Source organism: Dipodomys merriami, unplaced genomic scaffold (genome assembly GCF_024711535.1).
Source record: "Dipodomys merriami isolate MVZ:Mamm:240054 unplaced genomic scaffold, mDipMer1.0.p SCAF_24, whole genome shotgun sequence".
NCBI classification, from domain to species: Eukaryota; Metazoa; Chordata; class Mammalia; order Rodentia; family Heteromyidae; genus Dipodomys; species Dipodomys merriami.
The window spans coordinates 25,368,381-25,394,006 of NW_027203826.1; the positions used below are offsets into that span (position 1 = coordinate 25,368,381).

Below are 25,626 nucleotides of genomic sequence, written 5' to 3' on the forward strand. Positions count from 1 at the left end.
GAGAGAGTTTCTCAATGGAGAAATAAAAGCGGTATTTAAAAAATTCTAGACAGAGTAGAATACATTTTTAAAGACTATACTAATTGAAATGAAATTTTTCCTGGGATAGAGTTATCAGCAGAATGGAAAAGGAGGCAGTGAACAGCACAAACTTAAATCCAGATAGGATACACACCATGAAAAACATCCAGTTAGCTGACTTTTTAGCAGAAGCAATGTAGGCCATAAAACACTATAAAAGGCCATGAAGCACATTCAAAGGGCTGAGAAAGGAACTGTCAACCAAAGTTTATATTCAGCAAAACTATTCATCAAAAGTAAAATAAATACATGTTCAGATAAACAAAAACAGATTTTGCTGAGAGCTGAACTCAATTACAGGTGCTCAAGGAAGAATAGCAGTACTAAATGGAAAGCAGATGGCTAAAGAATGAAGACAATACTTTTTTTGTGTCATGTGTACATATATATTTTAGAATTATACTTTCTCCTTTAAAGCATATGTCTTTTGAAAGGAAAAAGTACAATATACTACTGGGTTTATCATGTATTTGAAAATTACAAGTACACTAAGAAAAAGTAAAGAATTTAACGTTCATAAGTATATGGGGTTTAGTGATGGTTTGGTTGAGGAATTTAAGAAAAGGATAATACTATGATTATTTTCTTATTTAGAATAGAATTGATATTTATGGAAATAGGGAGGAGTGAAAAGAAGTAGTTTGATGAAGTTTGGGAGATAGGAGTTTTATTCTACAAATTAGTTCTATTAATATAATACTAATATAGTCAGAGTATAGAATATATATATATCCTATTATAATATATATTATATACTTTTATATATTATATGGATATTTATGTAGCATATATAATATAGAGTATATATATTAGAGAGAGAGTTTTTGTTTTTTAGTTTTTGGCCAGTCCTGGGGTTTGTCAGGGCAGAGCCTGGGTGCTGTCCTTGCTCAAGGCTAATGCTACACCACTTGAGCCTCTACTGGCTTCTGGCTTTTTCTGAGTAGTTTACTGAAGATAAGAGTCTCTTGGGTCTTATGTCCAGGCTGGCTTCCAACAGCAATCCTCAGCTCTCAGCCTCCTGAGTAGCTAAGATTACAGGCTTGAGCCACCAGTGCCTAATTGAGTCTTTTTTTTTTAAGAAATTCATTAGTCAGAAATCCTATCACTCAAAACACAGAGGCTGGAAGATTACAAGTTTGAGGCAACCTAGCAAGACCTTCTTTCAAAAACATCAAAAAGCTGTTTTCTTAAGTTCCATTAAGTTTTGTTTAATCAGTAGCTAACATACACAAGTGTTTGTTCCATAACTAATTTTTGAAATAAAACTCCTTATCTCCCAAACGCCACCAAACTACTACTTTCCACTCTTCCCTATTTCCAGAAATATCAATTCCATTCTAAATGAGATAATAATCATAGTATTACTCTTTTCATACATTCCTCAACCAAACTATCAGTAAATCCCAAGAATTTAACCTCTGAAACACTTAGTTATTTGAATAACTCTGTGTGTGTGTGTGTGTGTGTGTGTGTGTGTGTGTGTGTGTGTGTGTGTGTGTGTGTGTGTGTGTGTGTGTGTGTGTGTGTGTGTGTGTGTGTGTGTGTGTGTGTGTGTGTGTGTGTGTGTGTGTGTGTGTGTGTGTGTGTGTGTGTGTGTGTGTGTGTGTGTGTGTGTGTGTACTGGGGCTTGAACTCTGGGCCTCAGATGCTCTATTAGCTTTTTTGATCAAGGCTGACACTACTGCTTCAGCTACTCCTGTACTTCTGGATGTTTGCTGGTTAACTGGAGATAAGAGTTTCTCACATTTGTCTTTCCTAGGCTGGCTTTGAATCAAGGTACTCAGGTCTCAGCCTCCAAGTACACGGGATAATTACAGGCATGAGCCACTGGCGCCTGGCACCTCTTCATCCTAACCATATCTCTTGCTTCTACCTAGTGCCCTAACTTCCAGTCTTGCCAATATGGCTATCAGTGAGTGATATTTTTAAGTCTAAATCAGATGACATCAAATCTGTGCTCAAAAGTCCCTTCTTGTATCATTGATTCTTCCCTGAATCCCTAAGCCTTTTTGATGATCTAGAAGGATTTATGCTATTGGGTCTCTACTATCTTCTGGCCTCCTCTCCTCCCATCACTGTCTTTTCACTTGAGCCTTAAAGACTCTTGTCCCTCAGTCACACCAGCACGTTCCCATCTCAGAATCTGGATGTCCATTGTTCCTCAGCCTGGACACTTCTTCCAGGTATTTACATAGGGTGATCCTTCAGTCACTGCTAGTGTCTGTTTCCTTATCAGAAAAACTTTCTCCAACTACTCTATAACAGAACTACCATAGCTGTCATATAGACAGGTTTTTCTTTATCCTGCTTTTAATTTCTTCACAAAACTGACCTTCACATCTGACCTACTTGTTTATTGTCTCCTACAACTAGAATGAAAGCCCTGTAACTGTTTTGTTCACTGCTATATCCCCCGCACTTGGAACAGTACTGTCGTTGATAGTCAGTAAGGATCTGATGAATAACTGAATTCACATTCATCTCACTTCAACATGGAAGTAAGTAACTTCATTAGCCCTCAAGAGTTCCCAAACACATATATGAGAAATAGAATTTAAAATCATTGAAAGCAAAATAGTAACATGGAAAAACCAAGAAACTCAACTTTTGTCAAGTGCCAGTCTCACAGGACTATAGTCTGAACATACAAGGAAAGACATCAATTATGATTAGAAGCATACATGGGTTTTGCCCCCCCACATTCTGTTTCTCAAATCTGTCTTTTCTACTGCTTTGGTGGTCAGAGGTATGAATTTAGCAGGGTAGATAAAATTCCTGGCTCCTGTAAAATAAGACAAATTGACTTTATCACATGAAGTATTCATTTTTAAGTTATCACCTTTACTCAGTCCTAAAACTACTCCCAGATACCTCCCAGGATGACCTTCAAGAAATCAAGTGATAATCTGAAATGGTTACCAAGGTGTAGAATTTAATCAGCATCAACCCAGTCAGAGAAACAGCTCAGTATTTAGGGAGGTACCACAACTGTTGATAGTGTTTGCTAAGTGTTTGTTAAGTGATAGGAACTGCACATCCTGACACATTCACTGGACAAGTATTTATTAAGTGCCTAATCTTTATGGAAATTAATGAAACACATGCTCAGATTCAAGGAAAGAGTCAGCCAAACTAAGTAATAACCTTATCATTGAAGTATTCTTCCTCCTTTTCTCCTCTTCTCTGTAATAATTCAACTCTCAGGGTCAAATTGGTGAAGGAATGGTGAGACTCTAGGGTCTGCCTCTGATGTCCTCACTATTTATTGTGAGAGCAGGGGTGGGGGAGAGTCATGAAAATGTGACCGCCAATGTGCTGCATTAGTCAGGAAAAATCCCAATATGATATGTAGTCCTACCACTTTCAGTAAAAGTGGCTATTAAACCAATTTTCAGTTTTTATAAAGCCATTTTATCATTAGTAAAATATGTAAAAGACCTATTTTTAGGAATTATGTGAAAACATCAAAAATGTCAATAAGCCAAGACAGATAACATATTTACCTACTTTACACTTTTCCCCTTTATTGAGAAAGGCAAAAACAGAGAGGCTATATACAAGGACTTCAAATATCATTGGTCTAAGGCTCTCAAGCCTTAGCCTCTCCTGACATATCCAAATCTCCTGACAATCCATGAGGTCTATCCAGTACTACAATGATGTTGATGTTGTAAATCCAGTAGGAATTAGCATGGATTAACTTTTCTACTTGTGATAATCATAACTTCTTTTGAAAAATGTTGTCTATTAATTTGGTACTCTCCAATTTTTATTCCTGTAGAAGCAGAAATCAATATATTGACTTTTTTCAGTCTTTTAGCAAAAATCAATTCTTAGTGTCAGTTTTAAAAATTGTTGCCTTTTTATTAGACAGTTGTCTCACTATACAGCCCAGGTTGTCCTGGAATTATATAGCTTAGGATGGCTCCTCCTTCCTCAGACTTCAGTGCTGGGTTTCTAAATAGTGCCACACATTTAGTACCTGCTGTCTTTAAAGTTCTTTTCTTTCGCCTTCCTGACATTGATCCTAAGGCTGTTGGAAGGTCAGCCTCTTAATATACCATTAGGTGTTCTCTACGCCACTTGCAAACTGTTTTCCTACCTACCAACCCACCTACACTCCCTAAACTATTTCATCCATAACTTTAACCACAAGCACAACTGTTAGGTGTTCTCAAGCTGTTTGCAGACTGTTTTCCTACCTACTCACTCACACTCCCTAAACTATTTTATCCATAATTAGAACCATACACACTATTTTTTGCACACCCCCCTCTTAAAGACTCTTGGAGAAAGGTATCATGCAAGCTAGACAAACCATGTTTTCTCTCCACCATTCCAAGTCTATTCCTTAGTTTAAGTATTCTCAGTGTGAGCAACATCTATTCAGTTGCTCAAGTCCAAAACATGGGAGTTGGCTTCTTGCACTCCCACATCTTAATTCAACCACAGCCAACCCATCATTTGGCCACAAATCCTTATCTCCAGTCTAGATCAAGGGGATAGTTTTAGTCTGTTACCCCAGCAATTGCTGTTACCCCAGCAATCCATGCTTTATCCTCACTTACACAAAAACCTTCAATAGTTTTCTACTACATTTATAATAAAAAATATACTAGTTTATGTTCTTTGGACAAGCCACTCTTTTTCAGCTCATTATCATTATGCGTGCAGTTCCTCTGGCCTAGAATATTGTTCCACCCTATCACCAAACTATCCTTCAGGTCTCAACATCAGTTCAATTGAGTTCCCTTAAAGTCACTAACAACTTACTTTTTACAGCACTGAAAAAACTACATCATTTGTCCAAACATTTGATTAATGTCTGTCTAGGTAATGCATATGTTTTACTAATCACTGCATCGTTCCACAGTGACACAGCCATGTGTCCAGCATCTAAGACATCCCTTTCCCCCAAAATATCTGACAAATAAGAACACATGAATCTCAGTCCTGCCGCATAATACAGGTAAGATGGACAGAAGATATTCATACCTCTGTAGCTGAACATTTACACAAAATACTTTGAAAAGATCACAATGATGAGCAATGAATGGAATCCAAGTAGAATAGAGTCCTTTTCCTAACAAGTTCCTAGAACCCTTATATCTCTTTACTTCCATAGCTCCTAGCACAGACTAAAGACCCATGGTGCGTCTAAAATAGTGTAATGATAATCCAATGCTAGAATCAATGTTGTAAAAATTCTAAATACAAATTAATCAAGGACTAGAAATATTAGAGAACCATTTTATCAATCTCAAAAGGTGAGGAGCAACTTTTGAGGATCTAGCAAACCCATGTTATCTTCCTGCTCCTGTCTGCTCCTCCAACAGTGGTATGTAGCTATATTTGTACTACACCACATGTATTTCTTCGATCTACCTGTTAACATTCTGAACAGTCTTCTGAAGACTGTGACCTGGAGGACTGTGGCTGGCTAGAAACCAATCCAGGTAGAAAAAGTCTTCTAGAGTACATCTCCAACTAACCAGCAAAAAGCCACTTGAGGTATCACTCAAGAGGTAGAACGCCAACCCACAGGCAAGCAAATGGAGAACAAGGCCCTGAGTTCAAATTAAAATACTGGTAAAACATGTAAAATAGACAAAAGTTTCCCTAGTTGTTTTGTGGAAAGAGAGTGACTTAACTAGGTAGCTTTCTCACATAAGTACTTGACAAATGTCAAGGTCCTTCCTATCCTTATCAGAAGAACACTGAAAAAAAAAATAACTTGTAAAATATAAAACAGACATCTGAGAGGAGGATGAGAGTTTCACTATATGGTAGAGCTCTTGTGTAGCAAGCACTATAAAAGACAAAAACAGACAAAGAATTCATTACATTACCTGTTGTACAAATGAAAGTCCCAATTTAACATTTTGTATACTATATTCATCTATAGCATAGCTATGAAAGAAATCTAAAACTGAAATCCTAAAATTTAACTGTACTTTCTGAAGGGCAAATAAAAGAGCAAAGTTAAAAACTACACTAGCCACATTTTCCAGGCACCAAACTACCCAGCACCTAACAATACAACTGTTCTGTTATGTAGATGCTCTACACTGAGTGAAAACAAAGACACAAATACAAACACAAACACAACTAAAGCCTTGGAAAACTTGGAAGTGCATTGCTTCTGATAACATTTAAATCAAAACAAAAGCTTTCAAGCTCAAGATATTGAACAACCCACATCTTAAATCTACAGATTAAGACAAATACAGACTGCTTTACCGATAAAACTTGATTTGGTGAAATAAATCTGAAATATACTTGCATAATATTTTCAATAGCAAGAATGCCCCAAGAAAAGGAAAATTACCAACTTCCATTCCTACTTTAGTCTACTAAGATTTGACATTTTTAAAAAGAAAAAATAGGTAAGAAGGAAATTGCAAAAGCTCAAAACAGTGTTTTAGAAGATGTAGTGCTTTTGATATGATAAAATACCACACTAGAACAACGGGAGTAGTATCATTTAAAGCTAAATGATGTCAGGCTTTTAAATAATCAATAAGCTGTAAGGGTGGGAACTATGCAATTACTTCCAGCTCTGAATGTTACTTTATCAAATACAGTCTTGTGAAATGACTCTGTGCAATCAAATAAATACCCAAAGAACCATATACTGATCACATTTAAACCTATCCTCTTTTCAATCTATGTGATACTAACTCTGCAGTTACAAGTTTCATCAATGTAGTTATTATACACTTGTAAGGCAGAAGTAATCCCAACCCATAAAAAAGCTAAATATTAATCCAGCCTCCAAAAGATCAATCTACAGCACAGAATGGGATGGGAAAGGACAATGGCTGAAGCAGTAAAGCACCTGCCTGGCAAGCCTAAGCCCTCAGTTCAAACCCCAATACCACCAAAAGAAAAAGTGGAAATCAAATGTATCCACACTATCTCAAAATAGTGATTTTTCAACTCTGGTGATCACTGAAAAAACCTGCAATTAGTGAAGTTTTCAGGGAAGCCTTTGCATTCACTGCATTCACAACTGCTTGTGTTAATTTCCCAGGTCTTTCTGGACTTTCTCGAGAAAAAGACCTGGGCATGTTTTCTTTAAAGACGTACGTGTGTGTGTGTGTGTGTTTACACAGTCCTGTGTGTGTGTGTGTTTACACAGTCCTTTCTGTGTTAGAAATAAATGAATTCATCCAACCACCAGGAATAACACGTCCCAGAATTTAAGATATCTATAATCCTTTGCATATTCAAGATTGCAAAACACGGACCTTTAACAATTCACAGGCCACAGAAACACCTATTAAGATTTTCCTTCTTTCACAAACCTTGGCACTCTGGGGATCCCTAATGGGGTTCACAGGAGGCACAATCTAAAATCTAAAAAGGACACAGATGGTAGGTGTTCTCCACCCTCTCCCAAGAGAGAGCCTCACCTAAGCCTCCTCCCCCCCACTCTCCTCCTGGGTCCACCCCCCCCCCCCAAACACAAGTGTAACTGCAGAGAGGTAGGGAGCTGTCAGTCGTGGGCGAGAAAGGCCAGCGCAGCAGCGGAGGTCTGTGAGCTGGATTTGTGAAGGCTGCGAAATGCAGCCTCTCTCGGGTATCACGTAACCAGCACGGCCCGCCGCAAACTTCGAGGAGATTAAGTTACATTCCTCGTCCAATTCCACACTTGACAGCTGAATCCAGATGCCAGCGAGAGTGGCGGACGCTGCCCACTGCGGCCACCTCGCCCGGGAGAGTCGGCGGCCCCGTCCCGGGGGGGTCAGCGCGCCCCAGGGGGGGTGCAGGGGGGGTGCGGGAGGGGACGGGTGGCGGGCTCACCTTTTCCAGCTCGTCGTGCAGCTCCGCCAGGCTGGGCCGGAGCAGCTTCTCGCCCAGCTGCGCGGCCGTGTGCCGGTAGTGGTCGATCCTGGGCACGGCGTCCATGGTGTTGTGGCCGAAGGTGCGCAGGTAGTAGGTGTTGGTGTGGGTGTCGTAGTAGTACTGCTGGTGGTGGCCGCTGCTGCCGCCGCCGCCCGAGTGCAGGCTGCTGCCCTCGCTCAGCACCGTGTCCCCGCCGTTCTGGAAGCTCACGTTGGGCGCGTCGCCCCCGACCCCCGCCGCCTCCGACAGGCTGTCGTCCGCCGACGAGGAGGCGGCCGGGTCCACGAAGTTCACGCGGAAGCGGCCCTTGGCTTCCTCGCTGCCCCGGGCCGGGCCGCTCTCGGAGCCCGGCGCCCTGCCGTCCGCGGGGGTCCCCCGGCCCGCCGCCGCCGCCGCCCGCCCGGCGCTCTCCGACACCAGGTCCACCTGGAAGCGGCTCTGGCTCGGCGTGGGCCCCGGGGGTCTGCCCGGCCCGTCCCCGGCCGCCGCCGCCGTCTCCTCCGCCCCCGACGGCACCGCCGCGCCGGGCAGGTCCACCCGGGCGACGGCCGCGCCGGGCTCCCCGACCCCGACCCGCCGCGGGGAGCCCGCCGCGGGTGCCGCGGGCCCCGGCTCCATCGCCGCCCGCCGCTCGGTGGAGACGCGGAGTCGGACGAACGTTGCGGGCTGCGCGGCTCCGCGCTCGGGCCGGCTGAGGCCGCGCACCGCGCAGCCAGGTGAGGTGAGGCGCCGCTGCCGCCGCCGCCGCGCCGCCCGGGCAGGCCCCCCGACCTGCGCCGCCGAGCCCCGCGCGAGTGCCGCCGAGCGGGGCGGGCCCGCGGTTTAAAGGCGCGGCGGGGCCGCGGCGGCCGCTCGGGCTGCAGCACGCGGGAGGCGGGGCCGCGGCCCGCCCGCCCTCCGCCCGCCCTCCGCCCGCCCCCCGCGGTGCGCGGCGGACGCTGCGCTCCCCGGCGGCGTCCGCACCGCCCCGGCGGCCCCACGCGAAAGCGCGCGGCGGCGTGAGGAGGGGCGGCAGGGCCCGGCCCGCGGGCCTCACGGAGCAGGCGCGGCCTTACGCCGCGCGCGCCCGCCGCCGCCGCCGCTGCCGCCGGGAAGCTGGCCGCGCCGCCGCCCCCTCTTCCGTCGCGCCCTCCGCCTCCCGCCCTCGCCACGTTCTGCGGCGGTGGCGAGTGTCCGCCCCGCCCCGGGCCGAGCCGCGGGCGCTCCCGGGCCCACGAGCCGGTGCTCCTCCTCGCCGAGGCCGCGGCGGCTTAGCGGACGCTGCTCGCCTTCCTCGCTTTATTTCTCGGTGTTGGAAGTTCTAAGCTCGCGGTCCTGGGGCTGCGCCGGCGAGATCTCGCGAGACGCTGCGGGGCGACGGGGCTCCTTCCCCCCCCCCTGAGGCGCGTGGTCCCCGGGGCCTGGCGGGCGCCTTCCCGCGAGCGAGGCCGGCGGCTCGCCTGCGGGGCGCGTGCGCGGCGCTGCGGGAGCGTGCGGCCTGCGGGGCGGGGGGGGTGGAGGAGGGGGTCGGCGGGGACCCGCCCGCGGCGAGGGGAGGCGAGGCCGGCTTCGCCCCGGGCCCCGTCACACCCTGCCCCGGCCGGCCGGCCGCCCCGGGCCCGGTCAGCCCACCCCGCCGACCTCCGCCGCGTCCGCGGGCGCCGCCGTGGGTGTGTCCGCACGGAGCTCACACCTGCGTGTTACACGGTTGGAGGTGAGCGGGGAGACGAGGTGGGTCGAGGACAGCTCGCAGCCTGCCGGGTGGGAAGCCGAGCTTGAGCCGCGGGGAAGACATCTCTGCTGGGGTTGAGCTGTGAGGAAGGGCCCGCTGGGAGTCCCGGGAAGGCTGCTCCTCCGCGGGCCTGACTGCTCTTCTGTAACATGGAGGGAAATCCTCATCGTTCCCCAACTGTCCACCCACTGGTGACTTCCCCTGGCTGCCCTTTATTTGTGTTCTTACTATGCATACACATATATATACACATATACACACATATGTATGTATATATATATATATGTCTTTTAATTCAATTTATGGAGGTAAACATCTTCTACTGAATCGTTTCAGCACCATCAAAGGCGCCGCAGAATTTGCAAATACAGAAGTTCTGTGACCGAGAACAACAACTAGGCAATATTTATGAAACTAAGGTAGCCATGATCTTTTTTTTACCTTGACAACTGTCTTATTCATTTCATTATCTGCGTTTTAAAGACAGAGATAGAACAACTCTTGCATCATGTAACCAGAATAGTTTCTGAAGCTTTTCCTGAGCTTGTCTAATAGCAGAAAGCCAAAAAAAAAAAGCAGGTAATCTTTAAACAGGGTATCTTCCCACTTGTGCTGCCCATGGGATTGGCTTGTGTAGTTCATGTCTGTAATCCTTGCTACTTGGGACGCTGAGATCTCAGGATCAAGATTTGAAACCAATCTGAAGAAACACATCTGGGTGCAGCCTTATCTCTAACCTGAGAGAGAAGCTTGCACTCCTCCCTCCCCTTCTCCCCTCCCCCCTTCTCTTTCTCTCTCTCTCTCTCTCTCTCTCTCTCTCTCTCTCACACACACACACACACACACACACACACACACACACACACGGAGAATCAAAGGCATTTGAGTCATTGGAGATAGGGAACATGATGGGCCAAAAGGTACAGGACCTCTTTAAAGGGCTATTTGAATGTACTTTGACATTTCAGTCTGAGTGGAGTAATATAGTTAGTGCAGGCTTCCACAACAAATACCACAGACTAGGTGCCTTAACACAAAGTTTGTCTTCGTTGTGGAGGCTAGAGGGTCTGAAATCAGTGCCAATATTGTCAGGTTCAGGGAAGACTCTTTTTGGCTTGCAGACAGCTACCTTCTCCATGTAACCTTAGGTAGTAGAGAAGAAATTAAAATTAAATACTAAAAGGGCTAGATTAGCATCAGAGATGAAAACCAGAAAGTAAAAAAGACTATAAAAAGCAGCAAGCTCCTCTCCAAATGTTAGTTCAAGAATTGGGAGACATAAAGAACCTTCTTTGAGATGTTAAGTAGCTTTTTATTTTTTTTCGTCAGTAATGGGGCTTGAACTCTGGGCTTGGGCGCTGTCCCTCAGCTCTTCAGCTCAAGGTGAGCGCTGTCCCACTTGGAGATAAGACTCTCACAGACTTTCTTGCCCAGGCTGGCTTTGAACCTCGATCCTCAGATCTCAGCCTCCTCAGTAGCTAGGATTACAGGTGTGAGCCACTGGCACCCGGCTTACATAGCTTTTTAACACCATAATGAAGTAGAACTAGAAGATAAGCCTAGCAGAAAGAAAGTCCTAAAATCACCCATTTTCCCCATGTTTTAGGTAGGCCAAGATCACATTTCCATCTTTTATTGTTGATATGCTTTTTGGCAAGACGGGTTTACCACAGCCTCTGGTTTGCTAGGCTATTGCTCTTATCATGTGAACCTCACTTCCAGCTCAGATTCCTGCTCATTATTTTGAAGATAGAATCTAATGGACTTTAATGTCTGATCTAATGTTGAACCAGGATCCTCCAGATCTCAGCCTCTTGAGTAGGTAAGATTACAGATGTAAGCAACCAATACCAGACTTTTCTGGTTATTTTTTGATATAGAGTCTCAGGAACTTTCTGCCTGTGCTGATTTCTAAACTGAAGCACAATCTTTCATTTCTATTTCTTGTATGTGGAGCAAGAAATGCTTAGTTTCTTTTTTTTTTAATTGCTCCAGACATTATCTTTCTATACTGAAATAAGTCCTTGCTGAACTATCTTCTGAGACACTTTTTTTGTAAGACACCTTGTGATGTTGTACATTTGTAAATATCAATTACCCGTGATTGTACATGGAAAGTTGGAGGCTGAGAGAACACTCTTGCCTCTCACTTGGCAACAGTATCAATATTGGGGCATCACAATTCATTCTACACCATTTGTCAAGTCCTTGGAGGACCTCAGTAAGAACGACATCTAACCTGTATAGTTACATGCCACATGGTGTTTCAGGAAGGCAGTACTATAAATCCATAATGAAGCTGAAAACATTCTTAGCTCCTTTTACTTTTTCTATATTTGCACACACATACTATTACATTACACTTAACAGTATTCAGTTTAGTTACATGATGTACAGATTGTTGTCAAGGGCTATACACTGTGTTATAAAGCCCAAGTTTCTATTAGCCTATACCTATACGTCTATTTAGGGTTTTATCATCACTATGATAATTCCAAGTGGCAAAGTCTCCTACAGAAATTACCCATGTCATAAGGTATCCCCATGGATAGATGACACATGATTGTAAAGGATCAATGTCTCTACCACATAAATGGGCAAGTAAGTAGTAGAGAGACAAAGAAAGAGGCAAAATGTGTTGAGGTGTTAGAACAATCCAGAAATAATGGTGTGGCTTTGACCACAATGTAACAATGGAAAGGGGGATAAGTGGTTGAATTCTGGGTAGGCAATAGAATTTACTAATGGCTGTGGAGTGTGAAAGACTCTAAGGGTTTATGTAGCTTGACTAACTGGAAAAATAGTGCTGTGTTTTCTGAGATAGAGACAGTGAAAAGCATTTTGTAGGGCTGGAGGTATGACTTAAGCGGTAGGGCATCTGCCTAGAAAGTATGACACTCTTTAAGTTTAAACACCGGTACTAACACACACAAACACAATAAAATAAACCTTTGCAGGAAAGGAAATATTTGGATAGGGTTATTAACAGGAGCTTATTCTGAAAAGTCTTTTAAACGAAAAACACAAGTGTATAGAAAAAGTAAATTGGGTTGGGAACGTAGCTCAGTGGTAGAGTACTTGTCTTGCATGCGTGAGGCCCTGGGTTCAATTCCTTAGCACCACATAAGCAGAAAAAGAAGGAAGTGGCACTGTGGCTCAAATGGTAGAATGCTTGCCTTGAGCTGAAGAGCTGAGGGACAGCGCCCAGGCCCAGAGTTTAGGCCCCATGACTGACAATAAATAAATTAATTAATAAATGGCAGTTACTCATATGAACCTGTAATTGAAAACTCAGTTCTAGGAGAGGAATGTTTCAATGAGAAGGTGAAATAGAGTGGCCAGACTTAGGAAGGAAGTGACTTCTCCGCAGATGTCTGATGGGCACTATTAAACTGAAGCAGAGAGGTTCAAACAGGGGAAACACTGTGGACAAGAATCCTCATGGAGTAAATGTAGCCTATCTAAGGAGCTTGAAATCAGTTTTGTTAAAAGGGCAAGAGTAATTAAAAGATCTTTATAGTAAAACATTAATGGGTACATAGGGAGAGACAAGAACATAATCAGATTAACATTAAATTCTAGTTATAATTATGGACAGAAGAATGGAGGACATAATTTTACTACTCATAGATGATGGCAATAACTTAACATTTATATCCTGGAGAAACTCTTCACATCAGAGTTTTACACAGTTCTCCCAGAAAAGCTATGTAGAAAATCATAGGATTAACTTCATTCTGCAGATGCAAAACTTGGCAAGGTAAAAGAAGAAAGTGATTCCAACATTTGGTGACTGCAGAGTTAGAAGAAGTAGAAGGAGTAGTCCAAATGACCAGAAGAACATCAGATAAAAGTATTTACCTGAGAAACATAGAAAGATGAGTTGAATATATATCCAATGTAGTTACACATTAGCCAACAAAATGTGCTGGCCTTCCAGGAGAAATCAGTGTAGGCATGAGATTTGCAGAAGCACTGCCAGACAGTCTCCTTTAGTTACTGCTAGCATTCAACATGATGGACAGAGTTCCTAGATGCCAGGTCTGCTCTCTTATTAATCAAAGATCTCACTTTTCCTAAATACCAACCTTTAGCAGTAGATGTGTCAATGACCTTAGCAATATGAATTGAATGTTTTTAGGGAGAGAAAAGAATTATGTTGTTATTCTAAGCCTCTCATCATGCAGATGTTGAAAGGAAATACAAATTAGGATAGGTCTGCATTTCCTTGTGTCTGTAATATTAGAGCATGTAAAGTGTGAAACTGTAGAGCCTTTCAAATCAACTCACTCCTCCCATCCCTTCCTGAGACAGAGACATGTTGTGTAACTGGGGCTGGCCTGGAGCTCACAATCCTCTAGCTTCAGTCTCTCAAATGCTGGCATCACAGGCACATGCCACCACACCTCATTTTTGTTGTTGTTTTGTTTCCTTTGCAGTAGGTTTGAGTTAGATACGCTGTGCTGACATTTTACCTGATTGAGGTTTTTGCATTTTTAGTATCTGGCATGCAGTACACAGATTAAGTCAGTGGTATTTCCCTTGAGAAACAAAGTGATTATCCTATCATGGAAAAAAAATAGTTACCCTAGAGAAGCTTGTTTGTGATTTAAATGTTGTAATTTTGTCTTCTTACCTAAGTCCCAATCATATTCTTCTTTCATTAAAAATATTATAAAGATTATAAAGTCATAGTACTATATAATCAAGGCTTTAGTATACCTTTTCAACACAATATTTTTTTGGGGGGGGGAGGCGTCCAGTCGTGGGGCCTGAACTCTGGGCCTGGGCGCTGTCCCTCAGCTCTTCAGCTCAAGGCTAGTGTTCTACCACTTGAGCCGCAGCGCCATTTCTGGCTTTTTTCTTTTTGCTTATGTGGTGCTGAGGAATCGAACCCAGGGCCTCATGCATGCAAAGCAAGCACTCTACCACCTAGCCACCTTCCCAGCCCCTCAACCCAATATTTAAAATCATATTGTAAATGTCTTTCAAAAAATAAGCCCATGTTTTTAAAATTTTTATTTTTTGCTTATGCAAATTGTAAGTTTTATGACAAATGAGTTTAAAATAAACATAGTTTCTCTCCTCTTTTCCTACCTTCTACCTACACATGTGTTTGTCAGAAAGCTAGAAAAGGAAAGCTTCCAATTTAAATTCTGTATTTGGAAAGTTATTTTCCCTTCTGTACCAATTTATTTTTGTTCTCCTAACTCTACAAAATGGACAGTGGAAACCTTCAAAGTATAAAATGATCAAGTAGTAATATATGAAGTAAATACTTTTACATAATAGCACAGTATTTCTGACTATGGGCTGTGCTACCACAATGGCCTAGAGTTGAATCTCTGCTTCATTATTACTAGTCATGTAACTCCAGACTGATATGATTTCTGTGCCTCAGTTTCTTCATCTGAAATGAAGTATAACTGCCTTGTAGAGTTGTGAGTATTCATTGAATGGATACCCATAACATCCTTAGAACAGTGCCTGACACATGCCAGAGCCTATTCTTTGTACATGTTAAATGAGTATTTTAAACATTTAATGTTTAATGCAGAAAAGAAATAGTGATAAGGCAAGCTTTTGGGGGGGGTTGTATTGGGGTTTAAACTCAGGGCTTTGAACTTGCTATGCAGGTATGCAGGTGCTTAGGTGCTTTATCACCACTTGAGCCATGAGCCCCGTCCTCTTTAGGTTAGTTTCCAGATAGAAGTGTTCATTTTTGCCTTGCTCTAATATTTTACCACAGTTCTTCTATCTAAGGCCTTCCCAGAGCATCTGGGGTGACAGCAAGCATTACCACCCTTCTGTTGTCTTGTGGAGATGGGGTCTCCTTGACGTTTTGCTCAGGTTAACCTAAACTACCATCCTCCTGATGACTTTGTCCTGGCTAACTTTTATTACAGGTGTGAGCATATTACCCAGTGAGAACAAAAACAGCTCTCTTTATCTTCTGTTATATTGCTTAAGATCAATCCATTTTTCAGTTTCAAAAAGCTGTAAGTATACTTCAGATGTAGTTTTATAATTGTTCTAAGATGGATGGAAGTCAAAAGCCATCCACATGGGAAGTATCTTTCTCTATTTATTTTGTAATGCTGCAGATGGAGTCCAGGGCTTCAGAAAAGCGAAGCAACTACTCTACTGCTGTGCTACAACCCACCCCTTGGAAAGGATCTGAAATACTTCTATAGCAAGACATTATTTTAAAGAGCAATTAAAGAGTACTTACTCTTACCTTGACACTTTAAGAAGATGATTTTTTCCTTATAACACATTGTAATGATTACAAGGTTTTAGAGCAAAAGCAATGATTATGTATGTAATAGGTATTTAAGTATTTAGAAACATGACATACTTCCTAATGACAAAACTTACTCTCAGAACAATTCAAATTATTTGTTTCTTGTCCTGTCCTTCAGAGAGTATAGTGCCCCATAAAGTGTAAGGTAATCTTCACTTTTGGTTTCTCAAATGATTTCCTCTAGTATGTCATTTATGGTGCCCAAGGGCTAAGTATGTAATTATTTTTATTATTTTATTTGAGCCTCTTCCAAGTCATTTAACCTTTCTTTAAAAGTGGGTCAAAACTATTAGGCTTAATATTCCTCTATTTATTTTTAAAGCTGATTATTATAAAGATGAAACAAGTTTTATAATTTAAGTAATTGTAAAATAATTTTGGCTTGTCAGATTGGACATGTAGCTCAGTATTAAAGCACTTGCCTAGGGTTTGATTCTCAGAACAAAAAATAAATTAGCCAATAAAAGTTTTTTTGTCATTTAAAGATCTTAATTAAAAGTCTACTTCAAGGGGGTATTGATTATAATAGCTTGTATAAATACATAGAAATGTCATATGAAATTCCCCCTTTGTATAGCCAATGTATGCTAATTATTTTTTTAATCCTGGATAAAAAATACTCTAACTCAAGCTTGGTATTGGGTATGTTGATACAAGTCTTTAATCCCAATAATCTCAAAAAGATGAAAGATACATGCACAAAGCTATTCAATATAGAGCTGGACATGGTGGTATGTAACTGTAATCTCAGAACAGGGAAGCTGAGGCAGGAAGATTGAAAGTTCTAGGCTAGCCTGGGCTGGCCTCCAAACTAACTAGAATTACAAGTGTCAGCCACTGTGCTTGCATACATTTATTTTTTTACTCATATGACACCCCAGAAACTATGTAACCAAAGCTAACATGACAACTCTCCATTCTCACCAGGGTTTGAAGTGGAAGCCTTCATGTGTTGCTGTTTCCCTATCAGTGGCAAGGAAGAAGTGAGAGAATGGAAAACAATCAGCTTCTCTCCCTCTTCAGACAGAATCTCTCTATTTCCCTCTCCCTTTTTCCCTCCCTCCCCCCACCCTGTGTCACACACACTGACACATATCTTCGCCTTATAGTCCAAAAGTTAGGCATTTGCCTGTGCCTATGCATAGGGATGGAATAGGCTTTTCTGAGGGATGGAACAGGCTTTGTTTCCTATTTGTCTTTAGTGCTAGGGATTGAATTTAGGGCCTTGGGAAGGAAATATATTTTTTTAACCTGTCAGTCAAGTGGCCCACAGAGGCCCATAGAGTTTTGCAATCCCTCATAATGAGTCCTGTCAGGTGAGTAGAAACAACCTGTGTTTTAAAGGATTATAAAGCATGTTAAATGCTAGAATTAAGATAGTAATTACATTGAACATGGATCCGAAAGTGTACTTACAAATGTTAACTGAAAATAAACACATAGCTAACATATTACAGTGATTTCCCCCTTTAAAAATGATATAGTGGAGGTGCTGGTGTGTGTGTGTGTGTGTGTGTGTGTGTGTGTGTGTGTGTGTGTGTGTGTGTGTGTGTGTGTGTGTGTGTGTGTGTGTGTGTGTGTGTGTGTGTGTGCGTGTGTGTGTGTGTGTGTGTGTGTGCGTGCGTGTGTGCGTGTGCTGGGGTGTGTGTGTGTGTGTGTGAGTGTGTGTGTGAGTGTGTGTGTGTGTGTGTGTGTGTACCTTAACAGTTCTAAACTTCTCTTCCTCCTCCTTCACCACCATTACCATGTGTTGGTCTGAGGAGCATTCATTTACTACTTAATTGCTGGAGGAACAATTTTGTAAGTAAGGAGATAATTTCAAGCCTTTCACATGCTTTGAAGCTCTTCATCTTTCAGATTCTTTCTATACAGGATAGGTAAATTTGAGTAACAGTGATAAGGTACAGTAATAGAATTGTTTAATATCTTCAGTTTATGAAATAAATTGGTTATAAAATGTAATATTCTTTAGAGCTGGGAAGGTGGCTCAGTGGTAGAGCGCTTGCCTTGCATGCATGAGGCCCTGGGTTCGATTCCTCAGCACCACATAAGCAGAAAAAAAAAAGCTGGAAGTGGCACTGTGGCTCAAGTGGTAGAGTGCTAGCCTTGAGCTGAAGAGCTGAGGGACAGCGCCCAAGCCCAAAGCAAGCCCACAACCGGACCCCACCCCCACAAAAAATGTAATATCCTTGAAAAGAAATGTACCTAATTTAGGAATGAGGAAAAAGTTACTAATGAGAAAGGAATTAGAAATTCTGTCTTCCTATCTAAATATAAAATCTATTCTTGGGACAATGATTTGACACAGTTCCATATTTAGCCTCTCATTTTAAACACCGAGACCATAGAATGTATGTGATAGAATACTAGTCTGTATGAATTCACACTTATGTAGGGCAGAATGTCACAAAATATTATATTGTTGTCTATTTGTTATTTTTTATTTTAAATGCTACTTTTTTCTTTAGTTTTGAGGGTTTTTTGTTTTTTTGGTTTTTTTTGCCAGTCCTGGGGCTTGAACTCATGGCTGGGGCACTGTCCCTGAGCTTCTTTTTGCTCAAGCACTTCTTTTTGCTAGCACTCTACCACTTGAGTCATATAACCACTTCCAGCTTTTTCTGTTTATGTGGTACTGAGGAATTGAACCCAGAGCTTCATGCATGCTAGGCAAGCACTATCACTAAGCCACATTTCTAGCCCAGTTTTAAATTTTTGTACAGCTAGGTATTGAACTGAGGGACTCTCAAATGAATGCTAGGCTCTCATTCTACCACTTAGCTGTAGTTCCTATTCTATTTGGTTTTTGTTCTAGTTCTGAGGCTGACATAATATATATTCAGGCTGGTCTTTTGTCAAACCAAGGTCCTCTTGTCTCAGCCTCTGCAGGGTAACAGAAATGAAGAGCCTGGCCCATGGTTCGCAGCTGGAGTAAGCAAACAGAAACACATATATTCAGAAGATGTGGGGGGCGGGGGCGGGGTGTCTGAGAGAGGTAACAGTAGAATGAAGAGAGGAAGGGGAGAGAATGCAGTCATAATATTCAATGTGTATCATGTGAAAGTAGGAAAATTGAGAGGAGGGGTACAGGAGAATGATGAAAGGAATGATACTGGTCAAGATGCATTGTGTTCATAAGCTGACTTGTTAAATGGTAACCCCTTTGTACAACTACTCAAAGATAATTTAAAAAATGAACGTAGTTTCCATTTTTGCTGGGTACCAGTGGCTCATGTCTATAATACTAGCTACTAAGGAATCTGAGATCTGGAGGATTGAGTTTCAAACCTAGCTTGGACAGAAAAGTCAACCCATGCTTGGCAAATAGTCCAGGGTCATTCAGCAGCCTACATTCTTCTTTTAAAGGCGGGGAGGATAGTGAGGAGTGTAGATAATTTGGGAGGGTTGTTAATGATGGATGAGGGAAGTTAGACAGAGATTAGCTTCTAAAAACGATTCGCCTTGGAATTTGAGCCCAAGCGACAGACATTCTCTTGTAAGGGAATTGGTTCACATGTGATTTCAGCCCTCACTCCTCCTTTTTTTTCTTTTTTAAATTGTGAAAATACCATACAGAGGGGTTACAATTACATGGGCAACTCCTCCTTCTTTGAGGAAAGGATGGAAGGCAATTTTGTTCCCTTCTGCAGTTAGATATATAAGGGAATTAATTATACTGTGATACTTTTCCTTTTACATCAAATTGCTTGGCAATTTGCTCCCCATATTTGGGGAGCTAATAGTTGAAGACCCAATAATAACTAATTACATGGGATCAAAATAAACAAAGCATAAACTAGTATAACTACAAGAATAAAATCTAAAATCATGATAATTGTTGTCATAACACCCCTCAGTGGCAGAACAGGTTTAAAGTGTGTGTGTGTGTGTGTGTGTGTGTGTGTGTGTGTGTGTGTGTGTGTGAAGACAAAAGTTTTAGAAAATTTGATTAAGATTAACAAATGTAGCTGGGCATAGGCATGCTGGCACAGGTCTGTAATCCCAACACCTGGGAGGTTGTAGCCATATATTAAATGTTTTCTATTAGCTTCGCGTGATAGCTCAGTCATAGAACACTTTTCAGACATTTATGAGGTCCTGGGTTTAATGCCCAATATTAGAGAAAATGTAAATAAAAGAATAAGTGTAACTATCTCTTTTTTGAAACCTAAAGCTCCATTGCTAAAAGTCCAGAGTGCCAGACTTACAACAGTTCAGGCAGGACAGACCTTGCTATCGGTCGATTTGCAAAGGGCTGCAGCCAATTCTGACTTCTAATATCAGCAGATAGATGTTAATACTGCTCTTTGAACAATTACTAGACAGTTGACAAAATAAACATCAGTAAGATGAAACAAATGTGAGTGGGAGGCTAGTGGGCAAGAATATATCACATATGTGATAAGGGAAATGGGAAATGGGAATTGAGGCTGGGTGGAAGAGGCAGATAGTATGAGAAGAGTGATGAACTCTAATCAAGAAACACTGAACACATACATTGGTCAATGTAACCTTTTTGAAGTTTAAAAAATAAAAAAACATTGTGCTCAACATTTCCTATATTTACCTTTTGTAAAACAGTTACAAATTGGCCCTTCTTATCTATCAGCTTGCCTATCTATCTGTCTGTCTGTCTATCTATCTGCTTACCTACCTTTCATCTCTATCCTCTATATCTGTCTGTCTGTCATTCTGTCCTTACATCTAGCAGTCATCCTATCTATCATTCTGTCTATCCATCCATCTATCTCATCTTTATTTATTTTTATTGGTACTGGGGTGAGAACTTATCACCTGCTTGCTTGCTTGGTACTCTACCACTTGAGCCATGCCTCCAGGCTCCTATTCTTTTTTTAATCTACAAAAGCATCACTATTATTCTGTAAATTGTAGCATGATGACAAGTAATGACTAGGATCAGTTGTACTTGGATTAAATTCCATATGAAGTTAACTATTTAGTATCTCTATTTTTTTCAGTTATTAAGTGAGAATGCAACCTATCTTGAATTGTAGTGTTTTTCTTTTGCCACTGTAATTAGAAATTTCACAAATATATTCATTTGAAAATTTAAAATTGCATATCTAGTATATGTATGAGTCAAGCGGAAAAAGTCAATGTGATGTTAGGAAAATGAATCCTTAGATAGGTATTTTAATGTTTTTTTTTTCTTTCATGCATGTGTTTCTAAGGCATTTATAAGTTTATTTCTTTGTTGCTTTGTATGTCCCTCCCCCACAGTATAACCCCCGCTTTCAACATATTTGATGTCAGTACAACTTATGGAGGAGATGGGGAAAAACAAGTCATTTAAGGATTCAGGTGGACCTGTTGCAACAATGAGAAGTACAAATTGTCATGTCAAAAAGGAGCTTTACAATGTCGGGGGGGGGAACGGGGGGGGGAGGATGGGGGGGGGAGGCTGGGAAGGGAGGTGAAGGGTAAACAAAGGAGGAGGCTGCAATGCTTGGTAAGAAATGTATGCATTATCTTGCCCATGTAATTGTAACCCCTTTGTACAGTATGTTCACAAATAAAATAAAATTTAAAAAAAATTTAAAATTGCAGATTAGAAGTAGATTCTTTGGTGTCCATACCTTTTCCCACGGTGTCTATACCCACTAATATCAAGAAGCTAAGCATAACAAATAGACAAGGGAAAGATCATATATATTAATTTAAAAAATAACACAAAACCTCTGTACCAACCAGCCCAACAACTAAACCAGAGGCAATTAATCAGAAGCAATTAATCCAGAAGTGTCAGTGGTCAATGGTTATTATTACAACTCAGGACTAATCAGAGAAAGGCACATATGGTTCCCAAACCAATGACATAAGATGTCTTACTACCCTACTTCTAGTCAGTCCATTTGGAGCTTCCCATGGCAGTAACTTCCAATGATAGCATACATAAGCTTTCCTATCTTTTTCTCCACTCTCCTGCCTTCTTGGAATCTGCCAAACTTGGGCAATGGCATCTAATTCCTTGGTCATGGTAAGTTCTTTATCAATACCCTCTGATTATCCTCACTCAGGTGATCTTGGATGTCTATGCTATTTTCCCAGTCTTTTTACTATACATAGCTGCACTTCCCTATGTACACTTGGGAAACACATATGTTGTATACAATTTTGTACATTTTTCATCTTTTTTGGCAGTGTTGGGGGTTAAACCAAAGGCTATACTGTATGCACATGAGCCAAGCACTCTGCTCTAAGCTGTAGTCCCAGCTCCACTTGTGGACTTAAAAAAAGTAGTTACCATATTCTAAATTTTAACTGTCCTGTTTAAATGTTCTAGAAAAGTTAGGTGCCAGATGCTATACCTGTAATGCTAACTTCTTAGGAGGCTGAGATCTGATGAACAAGGGTAAAGCCCTTGGGGCAAACGAACCGAAGGGACTCATCTCCAATGAACTAGCAATACACTGAATCTGGAGGTGTGGCTCAAATAGAACACCAGCTGTGAGTGGAAAAAATTAAGCAAGAGCATGAGGTTCTAAGTTCAAGTGTTAGTACTATTACTAAAGGAATGAATAAAGAAACAAAGGAAAATATAATGTTCTAGGTATCTACCCCATGTTAATTCATCCCAACTGTTTGCAAGAGAGGAATGTGGTAATTTATCCTGTTTTGTTTTGTTTTGTTTTGTTTTTTTTATCAGCTGTGGGGCTTGAGCTCAGATCCTTGGCACTGTCCTTGAGCCTCATGTTGCTCAAGGCTAGTGCTCTACCACTATAAGCCACAGGCCCACTTGTGGTTTTTGAGTGGTTGATTGGAGATAAGAGTCCCACAGGGACTTTTCTGCCTAGGCTGGTAATCCTCAGATCTCAGCCTCTGCGTAGCTAGAATTACAGGCATGAACTACCAAAGCCCAGCTCTGTTTTTTTGTTTGTTTGTTTTGTTTTGTTTTGTCCATAGCTCTGTGATATTACAGACTACAGTACTTCTTTGGGGGTGAGTGTGCTGTTATTATACTTAGGCACTGGAGACTATCCCCTAGCATTTTCAATTAAGTATGGAACTCTACCACTTGAGCCAGAAGCTCAAATGGTTTTGCGTGGTTAATTGGAGAAAAGACTCTCACAGATTTTCCCATCCAGGCTGACTTTGAATTGCAATCCCTAGATCTCTGTTTGCTATTACACACACCTTATAGATTGTAGTGTTTTAAGGTTTCTTGCTTTTCTGTGTAGATCACAGGACATTTCTTCTTTCTTTGAACCTTCACTTGCCTTTTGCTCCCAGGCTCAGACCTTTGTGCATTTTGTCCTCTTCCTCTGCACTGCAGTGGTCTCCCTATGACGCTGGCTAGATCTTTCCTTGAGTTTGCTGGTAGTGGCCATCTAGGGGCTGCTTCTTCAGCTCTGCAAAGTGAGAGCAGACCTAGGGTTCAGAGCAGGAGTAGTCTATGCCCTGTCTATTGTTTGGTCAACTTCCTCTACTGACTGTGACAAACTCCAAGTCTTACTCATACTGGATTCTTTCACCTTGAGTCAGTTTTCATTGCATAAAAGGATTTTTTTTCTTAGTGAATTACACATATGAACCTTAGAAACTGGTTTGTGAAGGAAGAGACATAAAGTTAAATGCTGTATTTATTTATTCACTTACTTTTACCAAATAGTTTGAATAAAACTTGAAGTCAACCAAATAATGTCCCTCTTAATAACTTTCCTAGTAAATATGAAAGCACTAAGAAATGACTTATCTATGAGTATAAGAATTTTGTTTTGTTGTGATATGGGTTTAATCCAGGACGTTGAGAATTATGGTGGGATATACTGGGGCTTCAACTCAGAGCCTGGGTGCTATTCTTTAGCTATTTTCATCAAGGCTGGTGCTCTACCTCTTGAGCCACAACTATACTACTGGCTTTTTTGGTGGTTGATTGGAGATAAGAATCTCACAGAGTTTTCTGTAACTGAGATCCTCAAATCTCAACCTCCTGAATAGCTAGGATTACAGACTTGAGCCATTGGAGCCTAACACGACTAACTTTTAAGATCTGCCTGTTTGAGGCTGGGTGTGTAGCTCAGTGGTAGAGCACTTGCCTAGTGTCCACGAGGCTGCCCCTAGACCCAAAAAGAACAATTGAGTGACGTGATAGGATGTGGATACTGGATCAGAGTAACGGTGCATTTGAATCTTCACTCTTTTGGTTCAATGAACATGGATAAGTTTCCTAACATAAGTTTTCTATAATGATGATGAGACTACTTGTCTCATAAGGTCTATCCACAAGGAAACATTTTCTTCTACACTCTTAGATTCATTAGCTGGTGACTTTGTTTAGGGGGCAAGAAAAGAGGCAGATTGGCAAGAAAACTGGGATTCTTTAGATAGTCGAAGGTGAGGTTTATATGTCTACTTACTATGAAAGAGGGCAGAGGAGAAAAGTTTTCTATGAGATTCTATGAGTGTCAAAGAGAGACAAAGTTTGTGGCAATGTCTGTTATACCGATGCCAGTAGTCTTCCCTGCCTCTGGCTAGCAAGTCCTTCCACCTTCTCTAGCTTTACAGCAATCTTACTCCTAGTAGTTTTTGCTTTAGTCAATAAAATGTTCGATACCTGTTGAATCCCAAGTATCCTTAATTTAAAATACTGATACCAGCTCTGGGATACCAAGAGAGTTCACAGAGATGACTGAATATAATTGAAGTCATCTGGTAACTCATTGTACATAGCACTTTGTAAATATTTTCCTATATTATTGATATTTGAAAATTAGTTTTTCTGTCTTGATGCCAGTAGTGGATGGAAAGGTAGGAAGGATTTTTGTTCTAACATGGACCACAAAGTAAATCCTTTTCAATCCACCTTATCACCTTTTGCACATATTCAACTCAACCCTACCTTCCTAAATTAATTTCTGTCTGATTTGGGGTTCATAGTGGTTGTCCTGAATAATTTGAGCGACTCAAGATAAAGATCATCTGCTAAGAAATAGTTTGCCTTCTCTGACTTCCTCCGGGCTGCTCATGAATGATGCTCTACATGTCACTCAAGGCTTTTGTCTTTCTCCGAAACAAAAACAAAAACCAAGAACAAAAAACTATGTCCTGTTTACCTCACTTAGCATCTTACCCATCAAGGAGAAGCAGAAGAGTTATCTCTTTGGTTTTGTAATTGTCTGTCACCAGCTGTTTATAATTACTTAGCATTTAAAGGGCTACCACGGGTCAGTGGGAAAAATGCATCTTATCGATGCATATCTCGGTGTTTGTATTTTTTTAGTTATTTGATAATGGAATGGATTTTTCCATGAAGTATTTGTAGCTGGAATGAACTTTTTCCTACTAGCTTTGGGGTGGGTTAGAAAGTATGCGTACTGGACTGAGTATGTCTTTCTAAAATTTGAATGTTGAAAACTATATCTCGCTGTGATAGTATTTGAGGGTAGCAGATTATTTGCCTTTGGAGCTATGAAAGCCAGTACTCTGAGAGCTAAGAGACAGAGCTAGTTAGCTCTTTGTAACATGTGGGGAATGCAACCAAAAGAGCACTATCTCAGAACTTGACTATGTTGGCACTCTGATCCTCAACCCATAAAATTAGAACTTTGATAAATAAATTTCTATCATTTAGAAGCTACCTAGTTCAAGGTGCTTTGGTATTGACACCTCAGATTAACGCAAATGATTTGGGTATTAGGCTATATTGTTTGTAGGAAGTGTGTGA

General features: G+C 41.6%; 1 protein-coding gene and 1 long non-coding RNA gene across 3 annotated transcripts in view; one reads left to right on the forward strand and one right to left on the reverse strand.

Moving 5' to 3' along the window:
• Slc12a2 (solute carrier family 12 member 2) overlaps window positions 1-8,615 on the reverse strand; it is a 73,278-nt gene extending 64,663 nt beyond the window's left edge. Inside the window, exon 1 of one of the 2 annotated variants that reach the window (XM_070034484.1) lies at window positions 7,888-8,615. In XM_070034484.1, coding sequence (XP_069890585.1) covers window positions 7,888-8,547 — 660 coding nt within the window. In that variant the 5' untranslated portion in view covers window positions 8,548-8,615. The remainder of the gene's footprint in view (window positions 1-7,887) is intronic. The other variant, XM_070034486.1, reaches the window with a different exon arrangement.
• Window positions 8,616-9,405: 790 nt separating this feature from the next.
• On the forward strand, window positions 9,406-21,323 carry LOC138835855 (uncharacterized). The gene is made up of 3 exons (XR_011374750.1): window positions 9,406-9,622; window positions 9,977-10,059; window positions 21,183-21,323. It is a non-coding gene; the product is annotated as an uncharacterized lncRNA (long non-coding RNA).
• The last annotated feature ends 4,303 nt before the right edge of the window (window positions 21,324-25,626 follow it).